Source organism: Lynx canadensis, chromosome A2, assembly GCF_007474595.2.
Source record: "Lynx canadensis isolate LIC74 chromosome A2, mLynCan4.pri.v2, whole genome shotgun sequence".
Lineage (NCBI taxonomy): Eukaryota > Metazoa > Chordata > Mammalia > Carnivora > Felidae > Lynx > Lynx canadensis.
The window spans coordinates 43,319,026-43,344,179 of record NC_044304.2 but is presented as its reverse complement, the minus strand read 5'-3'; the positions used below and the strand labels follow the sequence as shown (position 1 = coordinate 43,344,179).

At 35.8% G+C, this 25,154-nt stretch overlaps 1 protein-coding gene and 1 pseudogene across 4 annotated transcripts in view; one reads left to right on the top strand and one right to left on the bottom strand.

Annotated features, from left to right (window-relative positions):
* The window catches only part of LOC115508493, a 607,545-nt pseudogene that overhangs the window by 437,683 nt on the left and 144,708 nt on the right, over nt 1–25,154 (top strand).
* The window catches only part of CNTN6 (contactin 6), a 163,575-nt gene that overhangs the window by 91,781 nt on the left and 46,640 nt on the right, over nt 1–25,154 (bottom strand). For 2 of the 4 annotated variants that reach the window (XM_032592342.1, XM_032592344.1), the window contains exon 3: nt 15,001–15,204. The exons of 1 other annotated variant lie outside the window; for it this stretch is intronic. In XM_032592342.1, the coding sequence (XP_032448233.1) occupies nt 15,001–15,204 (204 nt within the window). Of the gene's footprint in view, nt 1–12,638; nt 12,742–15,000; nt 15,205–25,154 lie in introns of all 4 variants that reach the window. One more of the 4 variants, XM_032592341.1, reaches the window with a different exon arrangement.

Sequence of the window (25,154 nt, the reverse complement as noted above, 5' to 3'; positions counted from 1 at the left end):
TAATTAACAGCTTGTCCATAATGTTTTGTCAATACATAATATTAACCCTAAATAAATACTTCTCTGATTGTGTGAACATTATGCTGCTCTAAAGTAAAGAAAATGACACTTCAGTTAAGGTATGTGAGGTTGTGGAAGCCTATGTTCTGTCAAATTTATAGGGCTTGATTTTAGCTCTGATCATAACCATATGCTTTCATATAAAGACATAAAGGAAACATTACATATGGTATGCTAATATATCATCATCCTATCATTCATATATGCAATATGTATTGAACACATATTATATGCCTGGCACTGTGTTAAGTGCCTCAGTGAAACCATTATAACCATACTGTTTGACACAGGATTACTGTTATCCACAGTACAGAAGTACACAAGGAGACTGGGGCGGAAAAAGGCTGGATAACATATCCAGTATCACACTGTAAACTTAAAATAAAAAGGTATTTGAACCAAAGTGTGTCTTTTCATAGAGACTGAGCTCTAAACCATCATGTTTTCCTTCTCCTGCATCAACTAACCAGATACAAAACAGGTTATCTTATTAGGATGTATTAGGATGTGCTTGGAAAATTTTCTTTATCTAACCAGTGGATAGAGTTCCTTTTGTCCAAGGTTCAGAAGATGAAATGATAGAATTGTTTGTTTGTTTGTTTGTTTTAACATATTGAGATACCTCCAGATTCCAATAAAGGTTGTAGAGAATGGTTTCAAGGTCAGCTGGAAAAAAGGAAGCAAGTAACTTCTTTTCCTTCAGCTCAATACCATTGTGGATTTGACATCTCTCTCATGCAGTTGCCAACTATTTAAAAAGTAAGAAATGTAGGTCTCCTAGGACAGGTGGTGATAGACTGAGATGGGAAGATGACGAGTTGCTTCCAGAAGCACATATATTCTTCTTGGATGAGTTTTAGAGCCTTCAAATTAGTTTAATTTTAGAAACAGCACTGTTAAACTCCACTTTATGGTTTTTGGGGAAAAAATGAAAGGAGTATTTGACACTGGATTCAGAGTATGCACGTAAGATCAAAAGAGACCCAACTTGTAGGCTTGGTCCCTGGTCTGTGAGAATGGCCCCTTTACAAGTACTCTTCAGGAGAACAGGGCAACACATTTCAGAATACTTAGCTTTTTAGGTTCCTTTTATCCAATAATTCTAATTTTCTGAAAATATACTGAGGAAGTTCTCATGGGCATGGGTAAAATACAGCCACAAGAGTATTCCTTACATCATTATTTGTGGCAACAAAAAGTGGTAACAAAACAAAAAGAAATATAGTGTCTACCAGGAGGAGGCTGGAAGAAAATACACATTCAAATGTCCTCCTGTCATCACAAATGAGGGTAAAGAAGGCGTTTAAGGACCTGCAGATACATTCATACTTTATGGTTTTAAGATTTTTAGAAAACATTTTACAAAATAATGTATGTACACATGAACAACGCAGTATATAAAAGTAGTATAGGGTTATAACCCAAAGTATGAAATACATATTCACTGATCAATACTGATAGAAATAAACGAATAAATGGGCAGGGAAATACGACAAATCTCCCATGCAGAGGAATGCCAAATAAAGTATAAGGATTCAGTACCTTAAAGGAGGTGAATCACAACTACCTATTCATTAAAATATGGATGGTGTATACTGACCTCCTTCAAGCAATCAATATGGAAAGAGAGAAAACTCAGTACATTTACAGTGGAGAATCTTAACAAAAACTCCATCAGCCAAGTGATGAAGGCCAACATCAGCAGTTATAAGTCATTGTGATGGAATAGTAACAGTGATACGATGTGGTGAAATGGCACTTTGACTTGGTGTTCTTCCCCCAAACCCATAACCTCAGTCTAAATATGAGGAAAATATTAGACAAATTCCAACAGAGGGTAATCCTACAATGACAATGACTGTTGCTCCTCAGAACTGTCAAGGTCATCAAAAACAAGGCAAGTCTGAGACACTGGTAAGCAAAGAAGAATAGGGAGACCAAAAAATCTCAATGTAAAATGGTACCCTATATGGAATCTTGGAATTAAGAAAAAAAGACATTAGACAAAAACCAAGCAAATTTGAAGTATGGACTCCAGTGAATAAAAGTCTTGGTTCATTAATTGAAACAGATATGCCATATTAATGCACAATGTTAGTAATAGGGGAAATGGGTGGGGCTATATGGGATTTCACTGTTCTATCTGCTCAGTTTTTCTGTTCTAAAACTGTTATCCAAAAGTCTATTAATCAAAGGAAATATTGGTGAAAGAAGAAAAAAAGAAGCAAGAACCTCCTATTTTCCAGAGATACAAAGGACCCCTTAAACAACAGCCTAAAATTAGCTCTACCAAAGGAATTGAGAGTGACCCCCTCTAATCTCAATTGAACAAAGGGCAGCCTGAGGAAAAGATAATCAGTGAGACTCCCAGAGTGAGTATCCTTGACTCTTTCTTCACCAAAAATTTGTAAGGAAAGAGCAGATCCCAAGAAAAATGTATCATCATGTGTTGTTACACCCATTCTATTTTCAGCAGCCTGCAAACTCCACAGGGCTTTCATGTAATTTTCTTTATTTCCCCGGAGCCTAGCCTGGTGTCTGTGGCTTGTAGAATTCATTCTGACTGGCTGACTAAATAAATGAAGGAATTAAGGAATTAATGATTGAATGTGGCATTCAAAGCATATTTGCTGAGTTAACAAATACTTGTGTTCAATTTGCCAAATGAGTGAAGGAATGACAATAACCCTTATACATGTTATTGAACACAGAACTTTGAAATGGTAAAGGTATTATTCTGAGCAAGTCCTTGAGGATTATATTAGCACAAAAATATAATGCATGGGGTGCCTGGGTGGCTCTGTTGGTAGAGTATGCAATTCTTAATCTTCAGGTCATGAGTTCAAGCCCCACAGTGGTTGTAGAGGTTACTTGATTAAAACAAAACAAAACAAAACAAAACTAACAAACAAAAATGTGTTTATGCATATGTAATGTGAATATATAATGTTATGTGTATGTGTATATATAATGTAAATGTATATATGTGTATATATAATGTATGTGTATGTATACACACATACATAAATATTTATATGTGTGTGTATATATATATACACATGTATATACATGTATATTTACACATGTATATACACATGTATACACACACATACACACACACATATAAAATGCAGAGATCCTTTCTCTCCTGTGTGTTCCTTTTTACCTCCTCAGTTAAAGCAGCACTGACAATTACCATAATTAATAAAATTGTTAGTATTTATTGATTACCTCTTATGGGCCAGGAACTTTGGTATATAAGTAGGTAAGTTTAATAGTATTTCCAGTCCTTACAATAATTCTATTCTATCTATCATTCATCTATCTATCTATCTATCTATCTATCATCTATCATCTATCTATCTTCTACCTAATTTTGCCTTTGTCTTACAGATAAGTAAACTCATCAGAGTAGTCCAGCTATTCACAGGGGAATTTAGAACTTAAACACTGATCTTTTTGATTTCAAAGTCTACGCTTTTTCCAGAAAGCAATGTTGTCTTGAAATGTTAGTGAATCCACTAATAAGTCATTCAATCCTAGGGTGAGTGCATGTATATGTGTGCTTGCTGAGGATTAATGTCCTTCAATTTTTGAAAGATTGGCTTGAATATTTGTCAGTTCTCAGATGTGCATGCACAGCAAAGGGGGGGGTAGTTTATGAAGTTTACCATAGAATTTACCAGAATTTTCAATTTACCTCAAACAACATCGTATCACAATAACATGCAAAGCAATTAACAAGCACCTAAAGACTAGGTCTCAGTGTGGGGCAAATGGGACAAAACATACATGGAATAATAATATTCTGCTCTCCAGCTACTCAATTCAATCAGGGGGAAAAAAAGCCAACTTACTTACAAGTCATGCAATTAGGAAAATTTTACGATACTTCTTTGATTTCTTTTAAAGCAACTGTTAAAGGCCTAAAAAATGTAAACGTACCTAGTTTGATTTGAAAATGCCATTGTCCTCCTGAGGTACCATAGTGACCTTTCTGTGGTATAATTTACAATGATATCCATATGTGTAAGAGAAAAAAGTAAACAGTAGATAGCTTCTCTGTCATCTGAAAGTTCTGGAATACCTAAAAACATCTTGTTGAAACTTCAAATTTATTGCTTAACATTAATAGCCAAGCTGGGTATCTTTTCCTTCATAAATTAGAAAAAAATAAATAAGATATACATGTCTACATAAATATAGTCCTGTGTGAAGGCTTCAGAACACATAGAACATTCAGTGCTGCTACTAATTTTATTTACATTTCTGAGCACTAACAGCAATGTTTCTAAATTAAGGTTAAAAAAAGAAGAAGAAGAAGAAGAAGAAGAAGAAGGAAAATGTGTTTGGTTGTTTCTAAGAGAAGTATTAGAGTTATGAGGGATATCAGTTTAATTTCTTCACTAAGAGCAAAGGCCTATATTTCCCTAAAAGGAGACACTAAAATCTATCCGTCAATCATACTACATTTGCATAGCACCTACAAACAGAGTTTCTTAGGGTGTTTCACAATATAGTTAATTTGCAGCTTAGGTAATTAAGAGTCTGCCATGTTGAACAAATGAGACAAAGCTGAGACTTGAAAGCTGTGATCACGTCAGTTCTGAAACCCCAACACGGAAAGTGAGTTACACATCCCCAAAGTCCTAGCAATTAAAGTTCAAGCAGGTATCTCAAGTTCTGTCTTAACTCTATATTCATGCTGGTCTATGGTGTTTTAGGATGGTCAGATTCTATGAGTCAACACTCGAGTCAGCTTTCCCGAGACCTCACTCTCTAGTCACCCTGCCTGCCTGATGGCAGCAGTCTCCCACATGGGTTTCTGTCACTGAAACTGTGTTTTCTGTTCCATCTCTAATCATCTATCCCAGATTTTTATAAATGGTAGATACTGCCATCATCTCATACAAACCCATGGGGGGAATGCTCCTCAGTGGACCTGAATGATTTTTGGAAACGCTTCTTGCCTCTTATTAAAAATCGCCTGGATTTTAAAAAAGGTTATCTTTTTATTTATTTTTTTATTTTTAATACATAAAGATAAGGCTCACTTGTTGCTGAAATGTTAGTAATTACAGAGACTCTAAATGGGAAATACATCTATAATTCCATTCCTCAGACAAAATCTTTTAAATATTTTACTGAAATTTTTCAAGACTTTGTGAGGAAAACATTTATAGAATTGGGGCTAACTGCCTCTACCCACAGGGAATAAATTCATATATTAAAAGATAATTTAATGTAAATATCAAATGGCTATGAGTGTGAGTTTTGAAGTTAGAATCAGTGAAATTTACATTTCAATTCCAGAGTTAAATTTATGTTGATTTAGACACTTAATTTCTCTAAACTTCACTGTATTCACCTTCATAATTAGCATTAAAAACAATATCTGGCTTCTAGCTATGTTCAAATCACTGGGACTATATTTACCCTCCTACTGGAAACAAATGAAAACCTGGACAATTACATGAGGAAAAAACCTGACCCCAGAAACAGAACAATGGACAGCACAAAACTGTGATCCCTGAAGGAGGGGAAATACATGAAGCAAGCCTTTGGTATCTTGGTTTTTCTATCGACAGGCCCTTTCCAGAGGAAAGAATCAGGAAGGGGAACCTAAATAGGGCATTACTGTTTCACTGAGTTCAGGAGTCACATGAGGCCAAAGCGACTGGATTGTACAACAGAGTATCAGAGAGGATGGGATTATGAAAAGAAAGTGCACAAGTGTATCACATGGGACTGAGCATACAACAATTTTCAGAACTCAAACAGGGCTGTAAGACAGCAGATTTCCTCCAAGCTATAGAAGAGAAATTTAATAAACACTGGAGCATTCAGTAGGGGCATGCATCTTACTAGTTAACTAGCCTGAGACTAAAGTCTACTCTATAGCTAGCTAGGCTTCATAATAAGCCACAGAAAGATCAAGCAGATTTATAATACCTTAAATCCTGTCAATAAAATCTAGTATTTTAAATATACACCACAATATGGCATATAATAACATAACATTATGTCTATAATTCAAGCTAAATTACCAGATAACCTAAAAATATAAAAATGAGAATCATGACTAGGAGAAAAAGAAGTCAACAGAAACAGATTCATAAATTACAAAGATGATGGAATTAGCAAGCAAGGACTTTCATATTATCAGTCGGGCCCTGTATAACAGCAGGGCATTATACCTGATAGAATATGCAGACTCAGGCTCTACTTGAGAAAGAGTCTCTACAGGAAAACCAAAGACAGCAGGGGAGACCAAAGACAATAGAGAAAATGTTACCTTCTGACACCATAGCTACAGGAAACAAAGGTGGCAAACAGTAAACCCAGTTTAACTCCTTGCTAGATAAACCTCACCCTAAAATCTAGTTACCTCAATTCCTTGTAACTGATAAACCTCATCAGTGGTTCAACAACAACAACAAAAATACAAAGCATGTTGATAAGCAGTCTTCAGAGACAAAAACAAGCAAGGGAAACATACTCAAACATGGCAAATATTTTGGGATTATCAGACTGGAAATTTAAAATTACTATGATTAATGTGCTGAGGGCCCTAATGGAAAAAAAAGAAAGCAGACAACATAAAAAACCACATTATTAATACAAGCAGAAAAAAATGAATTTGTAAGAGATGATCAAAAGAAAATGCTAGAAAGAAAAACCATTGTAATACAAATGAGAATTCTTTTTTTTTTTTTTAACGTTCATTTATTTTTGAAACAGAGAGACACAGAGCATGAACAGGGGAGGGTCAGAGAGAGAGGAAGACACAGAATCTGAAACAGGCTCCAGTCTCTGAGCTGTCAGCACAGAGCCCGACGCGGGGCTCGAACTCACGGACCGTGAGATCATGACCTGAGCCGAAGTCGGACGCTTAACCGACCAAGCCACCCAGGCGCCCCAAATGAGAATTCTTTTGATGGACTCACCTGTGGACTGAATATAGCTGAGGAAAGAATAAGTGAACTACAAGAAATATCAGTAAAAGTTTTCCAAACCAAAACACAAAGAGAAAAAAAGAATGAAAAACTAAAAAACCCACAAACCCTCAGAATATCTAAGAACTGTGGGCAATTATAAATGGTGCAACAGATGTCTACCAGAAATACCAGAAGGAGAACAGAGAGGAAAATGAATAAAAGAAATCGTTGAAGTCATGATGGTTGGGGATTTTTCAAAATTAACAACAGCTACCAAGTCCTAGTCGCTGGAAGTTCAGAGAACACCAAGCATGATACAAGTCCCAAAAACTAGCTACACACTCAAGAGGAGGAATATTCCATGGGGAAAGAAGGGATATCATCTAATTATGCAAGTCTGCATGTACTGCTTTCCAAAAACATGTCACAAAAAACAGTAAGTATTTTAGGAACTGTCTTAGGTTCTAAAAATGAAAAACTTAATAAGAATAAGAGATGACATTGACCTTTCTTTCCCCCTTGTATCCACCTATTCACCTGATTTCCTCCCTCCCTCCCTGTCTTCTTCCTTCCCTTTCTCTATTTATCTCTCTTATTTACCAAAATATGTAAATCCTTGTTAAATGAATATATAGTTGATAGCAAAAAAGCATTCACTAGTCGTTTAACAAAAGTGTTTAGAAAGAGTGTTAATAAGAAATAGAACTTTGATTTCATTCCTCCCCAGATTAGCTTTGCTCAGTTTTGTGTTTATCGGACATCTTACAAAGTGTGGCATCTCAGAAAGTGAACAAGGAGATTCAAACTTACTTGTACAAAGTAGTCCCTATATTTGGAAAAAAAATAACTAAACCCAAATGCGGCACGGCAATATATTCATGAAGAGATGTCAGAGAATATGATCTATAATTATCTTTCAGTAGAGTTTCTAAAAACACTTTGTAATAAACGTGCAAATATAGATTTATAATTTAAGAAGCAAAGGTTTGATTTTAAACATTTTCAGATTGTTAATTCTGCCTATCACATAATTAATTTTCAAGAGAATGTATTGTTTTTCATGTTTATTAATTTGCAAATTTTTAAAAGTTGGTAAAATATTTGAGAGATATCAAATTTTATAAGGGACCAAAAAGCATTCTCAGTATGTTTGCACTAGTTCAACTGCAATGCAATTTGCTCTCTGAAAACTGCTGGCAAGCATATATAAAAGTTCTTTTTGATATACATATGTATAATTTTGCAAAGTACACAAAAATTTTCATATAGATTTTGTCTATCTGAAGAAATGAGAAATGTATCTACACTAAAATTACACAAAGCATGTGTTTCTTATACTGGATATTTTAACACTATCACTTTGACCCAGAGGATGCTTTGGACTTTCTGTTTTAACCCCAAGGACATAATCATAACATAATCAAAACATAATCTCAACATTGATTAATTTTGTCACATAAAATCTTATGGAGTATACTCCATTAAATGAATTATTTCCTTGACAATTTTCTATGAAGTGCAGTTAAGTAATCTTCATCATTTCCCATTCTTCTTAATTTTATTTCCTCTGCAACAAATCTTTTATGTATAAACTTAACAATGAATGTACCATTTATCCATCAAGTTGTTTCTGGACATACACATGAGATTAAACATTTCAAGAGGGTTTTTTTTTTAACCTATTATTTTTCCAACTTAAATTTTCCTGAGTCGAATACTGCTAGTACAAATTATATCAGGAAGCTTAGGTATTCCCACATATTTTTAAGGTAATAAATTTTACCATATGTAGTTTCACTAGTTGTCACGTTTTAATGTATTGACTGTTTCCATCACCATGAGGTTAATTAAAGAGATGATTTCACTTATTGCTAAATCATTCCATTTGAGACTTTTTAACAATTTATCTCATATATCCTAAGGCTTCAGTTCCCTTGTTTGGATTATTAATCTACTCCTTCCATTTACTTCCAATGTATTCTTTTAGTATGTACTCATGACTGAATCCTAAGAGTGAAGTCAAATGGTGAACTCTAAATGGGATGGTCAAAGTTTCCTAACTCTGCCTTTTTTCTTTCTTCCACTCCTCCATTTCATAGCAAGCTGAGCTTGAAATTGAGCGTGGATATTTTTTGTAAACATTTTTAAATTTTATTTATTTATTTTGAGAGAGAAAAGAGGCAGCACAAGTGGGGCAGTGGCAGAGGGAGAGGGAGAGAGAGAGAATCCCAAGCAGGATCTGTACTGCCAGCACAGAGCCCAATGTGGGGTTTGAGCTCACAAACGGTGAGATCAGGACCTGAGCTGAAACCAAGAGTCAGATGCTTAACTGACAGATCCACCCAGGCGACCCAAGTGTGTATTTTAAGCAATATTTTGACTGCCATAAATATCTCTTTCCAAAATGCAGTCCAAGTTATAATATAACGACCCATCTATTTTAATGCATGGCACGTGTGCAGGTGTGGGTATGCGTGTGTGTGGTAAGAGGCGAGAGAGGGAAAAAGGTGGGGCTGGGGGAGAGAGTGAGAGATAGAGAGAGACAGAAGGGAATGTGGCAAAGATTTATACTTGGTCAGTTCAGGTGAATGATATGTATGATTGAAGTGATTGTGCAGTTATTACTCTTCCAGTATTTCTGTAGGTTTGAGTTTTTAGAAATGAAATGTAGAAATAAATAAAATTAGGAAACCTGATATGTGAGCAATCCAGAACCTTTATTAATCGACTAAGTTTTCTCCTTACTGCTGCTCTTTTCTACCCCAGAACTGACTCTGTTTGTTGCTCTCTCTTATACTGGCATTAGTATGAGACAGAAAGGAATGAGCTGCAGTGATGAGAACTTGTGTACCCTCTGAGATACCTGTTTCTAGTTCCATCATACCCACTAACTCAAACACTGGTTAGACAAAAGATAATAGATTTTGAATTTTGGGTTCAGAATAACTCAATGAACATTCACTGCCTAAGCACCAAGTTCAATGCTAAATGTTCTTTATGTGTATTATCCACTTTATACTTCAAAATAAACATAAAAGGCTGGTATCACATTAAGTCCTCTCGGATGAGTACATGTTAATTTGTGGAGCTTAAGAAGCATGTTGCTAACAGTCAGACAACTCTTGAGAAAACTGGGAATTGAATCTGTCTTCACTGGTTTCACGAGCAACTATCTTAATCATTTATTCAAAAGATTCTAAGTTCAGAACTTAAAAGGAGATGTGACTAGCTTTGAATTGCCCTTGTGTTAACAGGAGCTTAAATTGATTAGGTTATTTATCCAATTTGAGCCTCAGTTTTCTCATATATAATAAAAATATGATATACCCTGAATAATTATGAGGATTACATATAGATAGATTACATATATGTATATACAATCTAAACTCTTACTAACAAATGTTTAACAAAGGTAATTTATTTATATGAAATTCCTGAGAACCAGCCTCAATAATTTTCAAAGTTTTTTTTAATGTAAGAATATTTTCTTTAATTACAGGAATCCATCCATATTCCCTGATGCCAAATATGATAGAATCAGCTATAAATGAAATTTCAGTTGCTATCTTTCATTGTTTTTTTTTAAGTAAATTGTCTAATTCTCAAAGTATTTTGCTGACGCTTTATGTTTTTTTATAAACTTTAATTTTGGAGAAAGCTTGAAAATGGTGAAAGTTTATCATGTCTTAAAAGGCAGGAAGACAAAAACTGTGACAGAAAGTTCCCATTTGTCCTTTTCTTATGCATGATTTAATCAGTCAATAATTATTTATTGGACACATACTGTGGAACCAATACTGTATGAAAATAAAATATGGTATTTTGAATACATGAAAAATGAGTACCTTCAGGAATTTAACTTAAAGATCTACAAAATTTCATATAGAAAGTGATGAGGGAGTGTGAGGCAAGCAGAGGGCAAAATACAGGTTGGCACTGCAGCCCCCGAGGTGGAGGATGTGTGATATTCTTCAGACACTCCTGGCTACCCGAGAACAAAGGACAAGGGTTTGGTGCCTGCCATGGTGATGTGGGAAACTAAGGCAAATGAAAAATTAAATTCCCTTACTGCCTATAGCCCACTGACAAGTCCTTGAGACTGGCAGAGTGACCTCCCTCTAGGACCTCAGCTGCCTCCATGATGTCACTTTGCTGGGGGCAAAAGAGACCCTTAGCTTAACATTATCCCAAACTCGAGGATCCTGTAAGTCTACTCCCTTTATCTCAACTGCCCCAAGATATACACAATCATATGCCAAGCTATGGGGCCCCTGATACATACATCTGAAGGGTGTCATGACTGAGGTTTCACTAAATGGTAATAAATGCCATTTCCCTAGCAACAGCTAGCCCCTCAAGATCCTGGAAACCTTGCTTCCAAAATACTTAGAGACTTACCCTGACCCCCTCCCAACCTGAGAGTATATAATGAGTTACCAGTCATGACCCCAGGGCAGCTCTTCCTGCCCATGGCTCCTGTCCCCATGTTTTAATAAATTCACCCTTTTCGCACCAAAGACATCGTCAAGAATTATTTCTTGGCTGTTGGCTACAGAACCACCCCACCATCACCCTAAAACTACATCAGAAAGGAACTTAAAAGGATTTATAGTAGCCAGCATTATTTGGCTTGCTCAGTATATTTACTTAACAACAAAATGGAAACTTTAAAAAACATTTTTCAAATTTGTAATGTAAATCCCTTTTTCTAAATGTGGTGCCTGCTTTCAGAATAGACTGTATTTAGAGATAGACTGTATTTAGAGGTGAACCTTCAAATTTCATAGCGTCACGTCTCTTATGATTCAAAATATGTTCTATAGAAAAGAAAAGTCATCATTACCTGGGAGCTTGTTAGAAAGGGAGAAATCAAGCCTCACCCCAGACCTACAGAACTTCAGTTTAACCATGTCGCCAGGTGATTAATTCATCTGCACCCTGTTTTTAAACAGCAGATCTAGTCTAGCCATCCATCTCTTTGTGATGTGGGTACTCTTATTTACAGGCATAAGAGTGAAGTGTGCATAGTGCCTTTTGGCACAAAGAGATGTCTGCACATTTTATGCAAAATTGCAGATATTTGACTGCTTAAACACATTCCAAACCTGTTGGCTGATAAACACTCATCTGCGGAAAACAAAGTGCCTCCACTACAGGGCAAGTTGAGCTCAATTCTAATGATCTGCTATGAACAATGGCCTTTAATTAGTTTTATTTTGGAAACTTGCAGTTGCAGGTTTTTCATTAAAGAGAACTGCTGATTAATCAAGCAAGAAGACACTCCAGGCAATATATTTCTGGCTGTAGGACAAGATGGAGTGAAGGGCATGTTGAAGTTTTAGTGACTTGCTCACCGTCTTATACAAGTACACATATTCCTTTGCAAGATGCTGCCTAAATGGTACTCATTATGCTCAAAGTAGAGGAACTATCAATACATTCGGGGAGAACTGCAGGCCCACTCATTTTCAGAGTATTAGGCATGTTTGTTTAAATTCCAATCAGAAAGTTCCACTTTTGCCCAGCATTTGAAATCTATTTGGTAATTTACCTTACAGCAATGTTTGAATAACAAAAAGGTTTTTTTTTTTTTAAATTAAACAACCAGAAACAAAACAAAACAAAACAAAAAAACCTTACTTTCCAAGGGCAAAGCATTCCAGTTTTACAGATGAATCCTTTGCAGCTTGTATAGTTTCAGGAAAACGCACTTCAATCTTTGGTTCATATTCCCCCATCACACCTGTTAAATATCAAAAGAGCTAGCAGCATTTCTGGAGAATAGAAGTTTTCTGTGAAGTAAATGCTTCATTAACCAAAATCTGATTATTTTGTCCTTCAATTAACAATATTTTTATATACTTTAATGAGTGACAGAGGGCAAAGAAAAACTACATGATGCTACTTACAGAATTAACTCATTCCTGTCTTCCTTAAATAAGAAATATCTAAAATATATCAAAGTATCAGAATAGAGGCATCCCACATTTCCCTGTATTCCATATTGAATCTTACAAAAAATGTGTCTTCCAATTAAGGAACGAATGCATCTAGAATATAAAATGTTTCTGAATTATCAAGAACATTTGTTCTCTAGAGATATCCAGATCTATCACTCCTTCACAGAACTCATGGGGCCACATCTGTTCAGGAGTAAGGAAATTTTTGGTTAACACTGTATAAAGTCTCTTAATACAAAATAACAGTATTTTTGCAACAAAACCTATAAAGTAGTAACAACAGTTGAGATAAATAATGGCATAAATACTCTTACGCCAGTTCATTAAGAATTTACTCTTAAATGGTTTTGATGTATGTACACTTATAAAAAAACATCTCTGTTATATAGTTTTAACTTTTTCAATAAGGAATTATGGATATGGGATAAGAATAAGACAGTAGTCAAATATATTGTAAACATGCTACCTACCAGAGGTGGAACAGAAATCTATCTTTAGGCTATCCTCATTAACTTAGCTAATTTAATCACTGGCAAATCAAAATTCTTCAAAATTTTGGATCCCCCCACTTTTTTTTTCTTACTTACATACCAAACACCAGAATAATACATTCTAAAAATAAATGGTTTATTGGTGGCCAGTGTAACCGCACAAAAGCTAAAACTTACAAAATATATATCAAATAAAAATACTTGATTTTTAAGACCTTGATCATTCCAAACATTTAAAGAAGCTATGGTTGAGGAGGTAGAGAGCACTAGTTACTAGTTCAGTCAACTACGTTGGTTCAATTTTCTAGGTTCTATTCTCTTGACATCTGATATTTCTTCAGGGACTACTTTTAGAAGAGGTTTGATATTTTTTATATTATACTATTACATTAATATGGTATAATTCTTCTGATCTCTTTTTACCACATATGCATTAAAGAGAATAGAGGGGATGGGAGTATGAAGGAATTAAGAAGGGGAGAAGCAGAAACTACAAGTAGACCAAAAAAGGAAAAACATGGTAGAATTTATATGCATATTATTGGCTTATGAGCTCTTTCTGTCGTGAACAGAGTACTCACTGAAGGGGAGATACTGTGAATAAATCTAGTGGTTGCTGAATTCTGAATTAAGACTATGCAAATATATTTGGATACTTAGTGATTATAAAAACTCTGTCATAAGAACTCCCTGTATGGAATTGGTTCCATAATTCTGTCAGCTGTTATTAGCATTATGTTCTTGCTTTTCTTAAAATGCTCAGAGAGGAGAAAAACTCTATGAGGTACTACATTTCCAGCCCAGATCTGATCATAAAATGCATCAACAGGTTTTCTATCTTTACATTTACCACTGTGAATATTTAAATAAAGAATCAACTGGAGGGTTATTCTACTTTCATAACTTCCCTAGGTTTCCCAGCTTTCTAAATCTTGTGCCAGCTATGACTTGACGAAGCTACAAGACTCATCAGAGACCAATCTGAATTCTGTTCCTTGGAGGACTATAATTAGTACGAATCCTGGGTTTCATTCCTCTTTGGAATGCTTGTAATTAATGTTTGCTGCTTTGCTTTCCTTGGATGTGAACCTTTTTTTCCCCATTTTGCCAGCCAGGTAAATAAAGGATGAACAAAAAGACAAATATGAAAGAGAAAGAGGCATTAAAGAAAGGCTGCATCATATGCTCACTGAAAACACAGTATTTGATTAATAAGTTTGGCAGCACCCACACGTGCACACACACACGCCTACTTCTCCAAACAAACTTTTGTTTACATAAAATGTTCCTTAAGCAAAGAAAGTATCTGTTCCAATGCCAAAGAGATGGTGCAATATACTCAGAATCATGTATACTGTACCGTGTGAGTGAGTTATAGAATTTTCTACTATCTTTTTATGATTTCTGATTTTCATCATGGTTGTCGATGAAACCTCCACTCACTCATGATGTGGCTCCTCTGAACCAGAGGGCAGCAGAAAGCTCTAGAGAACTCCCCAGGCTTCAAGAGCAATGGACAAAGTATATTCCCAAGAGACCTCATCATCTTACCATCAGTGCGCTGCACTAATGGGGTGGGTGGTCCTTGAACACTTCTCTGGGCTTCCTTGTTTGTTACGAAGCAAGTATAGTTGCCCACATCTGATGGTTCCACTTTGGCAATGTATAGGTTTCCTGTCTCTTGTGATACAAACCGTCTGTTGTCCTCTTGGACATATAAGGGGTTATCATTGAAAGTCCATGCATAAGATAAATCTGGAAAACAGAAAAAAAAAGTGTTATTTTTGTTGTATTCACTCTTACCTGAAACTTCTGTGTCCTCCTCTCCTTAACTGGAATAAAATTGTGCCCCTGTTTGTCTAGTTTATGACTGTTGTCCTGTTATAATTGTAATATTCCCTTATATTCAAATGTATCCAAATTTGGATGATGAATTATATGGTCACCCTGCCCTTCATTAGCTTTGTTCAATTAGGAATGCAATGATGGGGTATTAAGAGAATAAGTAGATGATATACACAATTTACATATATAAGTGGATTATATATATATATATTTGCATATATATACACATTATATATTGTGTATATAAAAGGGATGATATATATATGCTTTATATATATAAGTGGATGATATATATACATATTTATATATATATGATTTATATATACAAGTGGATGATATATATGACTTTTATATATAAATGGATCATATATATATATAAACATATATATATATGATTTCCAGAGATTAATTGATGTATATGTATATGTTAAACATACCATAAAATGCACAGATCTAAAACATTCAGTTTACTTATTTGTAACAATTACAAACCCTATATAGCCGCCCTGCCAAAATAAAATATGGAACATTTCTATCTCTTCAGAAATTTCCTTATGTCTCCTTCTGGTCAATTTCTACCATTGTAACTACTGCCTAATTTCTATCATCATAGATTATTTCTGTCTATATTTGGATTTCATAAGAATGAAATCAAGTAGAATGTACTATTTTGTGTCCGATTTCTTTTAACATATATATATAGTTTTAATGTTCATCTACATTGTGTGACTATCAGTACTCCTTTGCTTTCTATTGCTGAGTAATATTCCATTTTATAAATAGACCACAATTTGTTCAGCCACTTTCTTGTTGATGAGCATTTGGATTGTTTCCAGGTTGGGATCATTATGTATTAGGTTGAAATAAACATTCTTTTATAAGACTGTCTATTGACATTTTCATTCCTCTTGGATAAGGTCCTAGGAGTGAGACTTAAGGTAGATAGACATATGTTTAACTTCATAAGAAACTACAAAAGAATTTTCCAAAGTTGTTGTATCAGTCAACCTCCCTACCAGAATTATATATGTGAGAGTTACAGCTGTTTCACATCTATGCACAAATCACATGTCTATCTTTTTAAATTTTAGCCAGAAATCTTGGAACAAACAAAAATATTCTCATGGATTAAGGTTTTTAAGTGTGATACTATCTGAAACCTAAGACATTGTGTATACCATGAAAACTAGGTAGAACTGAACTTATGTCTAAGGAAGTAAAGAATATAACTGGTTCAAATACGGAGGTACTGGGGGTGAAGAAGGGAAATACACATGGTTGAAAACATCTTCACCTGTAGATGAACTTGGAAACCACACACTAGGAAATCACAGCTCATAGAACAGTTGAAGCAACTAGGGGCCTCTTGGTCAGGCAGAGGCTCTGGGCCATCATTGTCATCTGCACTTTTATTAAAAACCGGTGCAGAAGCATGATACGGTAAAGCCAAAAGAGACTAATTATTTCTGATATGTTCTAGAAGTCTACCCCAGGTGGAAGCAGACCGGCTGAAACATTTTTCACTAACCTTACTGAATTTAAATTCTCTAAAGGATGAGGAGGCAAAACAGATCGATAGCTATTCTTCCCTTAAATTTCATCTACATAGAAACACTCATGAGAAAGTGGGAGTATGGGAATGTTGCCATCTTTATCACCTCTTTCTCTGAGGAAAATATATAAAGCATTAACAATATACTACCAAAGATTACAAAGCAGAGGAATGATGAGCATTGCTTGAGATGTTACACTTAGGAAACCAGACTTTAGAAAGCATAAAAAGAAGGAAGGAAGGAAAGAGGGAGGAAGACATAAGAGCCTACAGATAGACCATTAATAGTGGGGAGGAGCCAAAGCATTAAATTCTAACAATAATTCATAAGTTATTTTAGTAAAAATGAATTCATCTATACTGACATAACTCTGATAATTCTCAGGAAGGAATAAAATATGAGAGGATATGTCAGAGAACAATCAACAAAAATGCCACTTATGTATAGAATGTGAAAATGCAGAGAGTGGCATTAAGCCTATAAAAGTAGTATTCAGATAGAAAAAAATCAAAGATGTATGGTTATGTGTAAAGTATGTTGTAAATCAAGATATTTAGTATTGTGTGTATGTGCATGTGTATATGTGTGTCTATATAAATTATTTAATTCAGCAACCTAGAAATGTATACGACGGTGTTCTTAGGGTAAGAGAAAGAAATACAAAAGACTTTTACTCTCTACATAATGTGTTTCTGTCATATTACAATTTTAAATTACTATATAATATTTGTACAAATGGGAAAAATAGGATGAAAATCATGTCAGGAAAGCTAAACACCAGAATGAATTACAACTTGTAAAACAATAGATGAATAATATTTTTCATCCTTACTCTGAACCATTCAGACTGGAGTATTATGTTTTATTCAGAGCACATTAGAATCACGAAGCAAGCTTGTTAAAATACAGATAGCTAATCCTACTCTTAGCAATTTGGTTTCATTATATCTGAGTGAAGTATCATGGAATCTGTATTTTCAACACCCTACAAATGGCTCATGTGGGTGAACTGGAATATTATGTTCAGAGCACTTCTTATTGGAAGGGGAATTAAAATTCTCAAGTATATCAAGAGACAGATAACCAACATAGCAAAGGCCAGAAATTAAGTCACAAAAGAAAATGATAAGAACTTAGATTGTTACCCTGGGAGCAGGGTGAGGAAGAATAATTGAGCTGTCTTCATAGACTGAATTGCTGCCAGGTGTATGAAGGGTTAAGTAACGCCCTTTCTCTTGATGTCCAGGAGGCAAAAATAGGACTTTGGCTGTTGGGGGTTACAGAAGGCTATATGGTCTTTAATAAAATGAAGACCATCCTAAACTTCAGGACTATAATAGCAGGTGATTTATGAGGTAACAGCTCTCTATCAAAGATGACAAAGCAGAGGAAAGATGAGCATTGCTTGAGATGTTACGAAAAAATATTTATTTTTGCAATGAATGGGAAGTTAAAGCTATGAATTGTCTACTCCACCCTCAACGTTCCTTTGATCTCTCTGAGTCTAATGCTTTTAGATCAAGTATGCATAAATGCAATTCACTTTTTATTTTTGAAAATATGCCTTGACATTCTTGTCCTGTTCCTGGGTATTGAATCTTCATTGCTTTTACAAGTCTCTACTGGAGTCTTTTATCATTTCATGTGGTCTCTTGCTTCTAAGTTTCTTTACTGATGTCCTTTGCTGCTTCACTTCTAAGCCTGTTACTCTGTCTCCACCAAAGAGAAGATGCTCAAAGGGTTTTTGTTTGAAACTGAGAGCTATCTAGATAGTAAATTTTTCTTCAATAAAGAGAGAAGGAAAAAATGTAGTTCAGATTCCCTTGCTGTCAGTGACTCCTCATCTTTTGAACCTTTTGTGAAATAAAGACAATCCTGAGAAAATTCCCAGGGCTATGTCCCAGCTTAGGGATCTTTATTCAATGCTGATTTGGGAAGAGGAATAATCTCTAGTTCTATGAAATCCAAGGTAACCCTCTCACTTAACAGAAATTATAAGTTGCCACTAATGCCCAAGAAATCTTTGTATTCTTTACCCTATAATCTTGAGACCTGAGACTGTAATTTCCATTTCTCCCTTGGTGAATTCATTTTCACTTTGCTAAAACTTTCTGATCTATCCCTGCATGTGATGTATCTTTCTTCAATAGTGGAACATTTAGAAGTTGCCAGAAGAATGTGGTTCAGAAATAAACAAAATTATATAAAAAGTAATGAGCACTTTTATTTCATACCTGTTTCATCAATCCATAAATTCATTTTGTGAGGCTAATTGGCTATTAATAATATGCCCATTAAATAGTACAAGGTATTGGAGCTAAAAGTATAAAAGTAATTTCCCCAAATCACATTGTTTGCAGGTGCAAGGGGTAGGACTTGAACCTAGCTCTTTCAGATGCCAAATCCCCTAGGCTATTCTTCCTTACCCTGACACTTCTTTCTAAACACCCAAGCTCTCTGCCTATCCAAGCCTACTGAGAACTAGGACACCTGTTCCTCTCTACCCATCCTCTCCCTCCATCAACAATGTCTGTCCTGTGTTCAATTTCCTCAGAATCTTACAGAATGAAACGTTGATCTGTCACTCTCAATCACTTCAACCTGTTTGTAGCTAGTACTAGTGGGGAATAGTATGCATTTTTTAAACCACTAAGAAGTAATTATTTTCTCCAAAATGGCCTCACTAGAATAGAGATTTTGAAACTTCAGGGTGCATCACAATCACCTAGAGGACTTGGTAAAACACAAATTGCTGGGTTCTACCCTCCCGGTTTCACTCTCAGTAGGTCAGGAAAGGAACCAGAGAATTTGCACTGCTAACGAATTCCCGGGAAATGCTGACACTGGGGGCGTCTCAGAACACTGCTTTGAAAACCATTAATACAGTGGTAATTCTCAATCTCTTCTGCATAATCATACTAGGAAGGGAAATGGCTCAGAGTTTGACAAAATGGTGGCCATCTTGTATATTTCTCCTTGGGCGGTACGTGGGAGTCTGGAAAAGAGGATGTTCCTCAGTTCATGGATTTGTGGCATGTCTGGGATGGAAGGGACCTAAAGATCCTCCAGCCCAACCTTCTCTTTTTACTGGTGAATGAGAAGAGGGGACTATGGCAGTAGTTCTGTAGTAGTTCTAGAATCCAGGTACCCCTTTGTGCTCCTCTGTGAATTGGTGAAGAAGTTAAGCTGCAAGCCCTTCCAGTCACTATATTTTCCATCCCGCCTTTCTCCCTTCTCCCTATGGGTCACCTATTCCCATCCACCCAAACAGCCAAACTACCGCGGGGGCTTTTATCTATTTTGTTCCATCATCAGCCACTGTAATGCTTAATTTGTATATTTTTAATGGGGAAAGAAAAAAAAACCTTACAAATTAGAAGTTTAAAATTCTTCCCATTTGGCTTTTCTTAATTAAATGTATAATTCATGATCCACTTAAGTTGAAACCATTGAATTTTTAAATATTTTCTCCACCACCTATGACATTTATGTTATTAATGATTGTGATGCATTTTCCCTGTGATGATTCAGCAGTAACATTAGAACTGGATGATAATTGGTCCTTCCTGAAGCACTGCCTGTGAAACTGTCAGTTTCACACTGACACCATCCTCTACAACTTTATTATTAGAAATGGCAGATCTGCAGTAAGCAATTGAAGATTCTATCTGTGTTCCCTCAAGCATACAACAAACACTGTTTTCCCTAGAGCATGATTACATTTTGACATAATTTACAGCCTTATATCTTGCACTGCAATATTTAAAACACAAACACAAGAGATCCATGCTATTGTGCCCATTATATGGGATGTCATTTTTATTAGAGGAGAGGTATCCCATGTGGAAGAACAATGACACTGAGAACTTCTATTGGCTCTATAAGATAGACTTCGAAATTGGTAGCATGTGTCTAGAAGTAGAAAATACATGAGAAGAATAAAGAATCTGAAGCATTGTTCTCAGGTTTAGTGGGCAAATCTCCCCTTTGGAATAACCTGGAATGCGTGTACTTTACTGTAAACCTTGTGCAATGCTTTGGAGTTAAATGTGACTGGCTGTTGGGTGGTAAATCATGGGTATGCTAGCTCAGCGGCAAAGACCTAATCCAAGAAAAATAATTCCTTTTCTGGGTTGAAGTCATTGATACTGGTATTGAGCAAGTTTATGATGCAGCCCAGAACACTGCCCTGACACCTTTACAGCCACTCCGATTTGAGTTCCCATTTGTTCCACAATTACTGCTTAACCACCTAGGTTTTATTAGATGCCTTTTGATTTATACACCCGTGTTCAGAATCATGGAGATAGCTGTTTTTATCATTTACAAACAACCACTAAGTAAAGGCCCTCTGAGTTCCTATTAGTGCTAGTTTCCAAAGAACTCTAGTACTGCTCATGTCCTAGAGAAGAAATGAAAACACAGCCAGTGTCTGAGTGAACTTCTGAGAAACCTCCAATTGTAAGGAAGAGGGGCAAATCATGAAGGCAAATACAAAAAGACCAGACTTCCTTTTTTCTGCTCAATTCCATCCTCCATAGATGAGCTAAATACAGAAAATGTAAGTGATGGGCTATTTCAGTGGTTCTCAAGCAAGGGTGATTTTGCCTGAGAGGGACTATTTGGCAAAGTCTGGAGATATTTTTCCTTCTCGTTATTGGGGGAGGGAGTGCTACTGGTACCAACAGGGCACAGGCCAGGAACGTTGCTAACCATCTTCACAATACACAGAACACAGGACAATCCCTATCACAAAGAATCGTCTCATCCTGAAGTGTCAATAGTGCTGATGGTGAGAAACCCTGGGCTCTACAAATGGAAACAGGCTGTAACACAAGACTTGTGTCTGATGTTATGGAAAGTAAGAGAAAACATTCTTACTGGGTATAAATAAGATTCTGAAAGTAGACACAGGAAATGTGGTCCATAGAACTCTGGTCAGCTACATGATCTTTCTGATTCTAACGTGTTACAGTAACATTATGCAAATTAATTTACCTCCCTGGGTGCTGTTTACATAATCTCCGATAGAGATAAGAGGACTTGCTATTTCCATTTATACTTTATTCAGCAGTTATCATCTATTGTGGGCCAGATTATGTCAGATCAGATTAGGCAGGAGAATAAATGCAGTAGTGTTTACACTCAATGTATGTCTTCTTGGTCAAGTAAACAATTACTTCTTTAAAACAATTACTCAATTTCTAGAATGGAGACATTTTCTTTGAAAGTGTTATATGAGTTGAGGTACAGAAAATGCTGAGCTGAGTGCCCAGTGTACAGGAGGTATTCATTATCTCATCCAATCATATGCTTTAAACACTACTTACACATGGTGTTAAAAGAAAAAAAGAGAGACATAGACAATAGGTCCCAAATGGAGTCACTGGTGCTAAGTCCCACCTTGGCAAACCAAATTCCAGTTTCGGCCTCTCCCAGAAATGTGACCCTTAACCAGGCAATCTGGAATTACCGGGTCAGCACTTGTGAGGCAATCCACTGGACAGACCCTATTTGTCCTCCAGAGGAAGGTGACCTTGCCTGAAACAATTTGCTAGAGCGACTTCCTTGCTTTGCCTCTTTCTGTCTCTAAAAGTCTTTCATTTTGTACAGCTCTTCAGAGCTCCTTCCCATTTGCAAGATGGTTTGCTGCCCAATTCATAAATCATTGAATAAAGCCAATCAGATCTTTAAATCTATTCAGTTACATTTAGTTTTTTTAACAATGGTAACTTCTGAATTGATTTCTCCAAACCAGAGCTTTCCCCATAAACATGTAAATCCAACTGCCTACTCAAAATTTTCATTGTTCTATCTAATAGACATCTGTAAGTTAAAATGTACCCAAACAAATTCCTGATGTCTCCCATTCCAAAATCTGCTCTCCCTTTATTGGTCTCATCCCAATAAATGGCATTCCATTCTTCTAATTGTTCGGTACAAAAACTACTCCTTTCTCTTACAGTCTACATCTAATCTTCCAGGAAATTATTTTAGGTATACCCTCTGAACATATAGTGAAGATGGTTATTTATTCATCTGTTTGTTGCTATCATCCCAGTTCAAGACACCATTATCTCTCCCCTGAATCACTTTTAACTCCTTATATTATTGCCCTTTTATGGTCTATTCTCTAGAGAAAATTTTTTTTATGTTTATTTATTTATTTTGAGGGAGGGAGGGAGAGAAAGAGAGAAAGCGAGTGCAAGCAGGCTCTGCACTGTCAGCACAGAGCCCAATGTGGGGCTCAATCTCACAAAGTATGAGATCATGAAGTGAGCCAAAATCAAGAGTCAAATGCTTAACCAAGTGAGCCACACAAGTGTCCCAATAATAAAAATTTTAACTGGAAGTCAGATAAATTATGTCAGTCTTTTGTTCAGTACCACACAAGGCATTCTAATCTCAGTCACAGTAAAATTCAAAGGCTCTAAAATAGCTCTAAAGTAGTGCTTATATCCTCATTTAGTCTCATGTTTGCACACTTTTCTTTCTCTATACTGGTTTTATTGCTATTCTTCTAATGTGCCAGATACAGCCCTACCACAGGCCCCTTGCACATGTTGTTCCCTCTGCCCAAACTGTCTTTTCTCGATGTCTCACTCTCTCATTCTTTTAGTTCTTTTCTCAAATACAAACAAAGCCTACTGTGGCCTCACAATATACAATAGCAACACCCACCACTCCTGACCCACTTTAGTTTTCTCCCTAGATTTTATGACCATCTGTCATATTTTTATACTTGCTTATTATAAGATTCATGAAGGGAAAGACTTTGTCACATTGTTCTCCACTATCCCTAAAATTCACTAAAATGAGTGGCTTAGGATGTACACAATAAATATTTGTTGAGTAAATAATAGTGCAAGTTCAATAATGATGGCTATCACTGTCATTACTATACCAACAGGCAACTCTTGAGCCTGTCTGCCTTTTACACACTCAAGCAACCCCAAAGTAATGCTGTTGTTGCTGATTTGTCCTACTTACTAAGAGAACACCACTGTCATTTACTCCAGAAACAGAAGGGGGAAAAAAAACTAACTAGGTAGAAGGCCATATGAAAATTTAGCACTTTTTCCTCTATGTAATTTTCCTCTTGATTCTATAACATAATTTTGAGACTTTGCTGAAAATGATTTTCCATTTATGTTGAGTTGTCAACATTTTTATTGATGAAAATACAAACGCTGGGCTCAAACAGCAGTGCTATCTTCCTACCACAGACATAGATGCTCCAAACTACTGGCATAAATTCGACTGTTGTACCAACCTAAAAGTTTTATCTGAGAAGACAATGGAATATTTCCTCTAAAACAAACTTTAAGCCTATGATGTTTATGAGCCCAGGATTGAGAATTTTATATTGAGACAATAAAGGGAAAGAATGTGCTTTACTTTAGACATGATGAAACTATAATTTCACAGTGAAGGTGATCTTAATTATTTTAGACAACATGTACCATTCTTTCACTCTGTCATTTTTAAAGAAAATTTCAGGGGTGCCTGGGTGGCACAGTCAGTTAAGCGTCTGACTTCGGCTCAAGTCATGAACTCACAGTTTGTGAGTTCCAGCCCCGCATTGGTCTTTTTGCTGACAGTGAGGAGCCTGAAACCTGCTTTGAATTCTGTGTCTCCCTCTCTCTCTGTCCCTCCCCTGCTTGTATTCTGTGTGTGTGTGTGTGTGTGTGTGTGTGTGTGTGTGTGTATGTCTCAAAAATAAATAAAAGATTAATTTTCTTTTTCTAAATAAAAAAAACTTCATGTGAAGCTGGGTTAACTCACTGCACCCATGAAGATCTACTGATGGTTTATTTTCAAATTCATCCAACAGCTTTGGCTTCAAGTTTTTCATCTCCATTCAAAAAGTTCAAGATAATTTTGAGTTCAGTGATGTTGCAAATGACTTATGCAGAATCTCCATTAAAGTGACAAGGCTCTTAAGCAAAAGTACATCCTTGAGGTGAGTGAAAACCCATAGTAGAAAGACTTCCCTGCAACAAAGTTCATAGTCTATCTCAAGGTTCAGTGACCCCTCCCCCAAATGAATAAGCAAAATAAATAGTGTATTGCCTCCTTTTGTCACATAAACCTGGATACAGAGAAGAGATCATAGAATCCTCTAGAGACCTAGTAAAGGAAAGGAAAAGTCTTTTTAGCTGACTAGTAAATTTTAGCTTTGCCAAGCACCAAGAGTCTAACTAGAAGACTTGTATTTTTCTTTCTTTCTTTTCTCTTTTTTTTTTTTTCTTTTGAGACTTGTATTTTTCTGTCATGGGTATCCAAATTATGGATAATAACTATAAT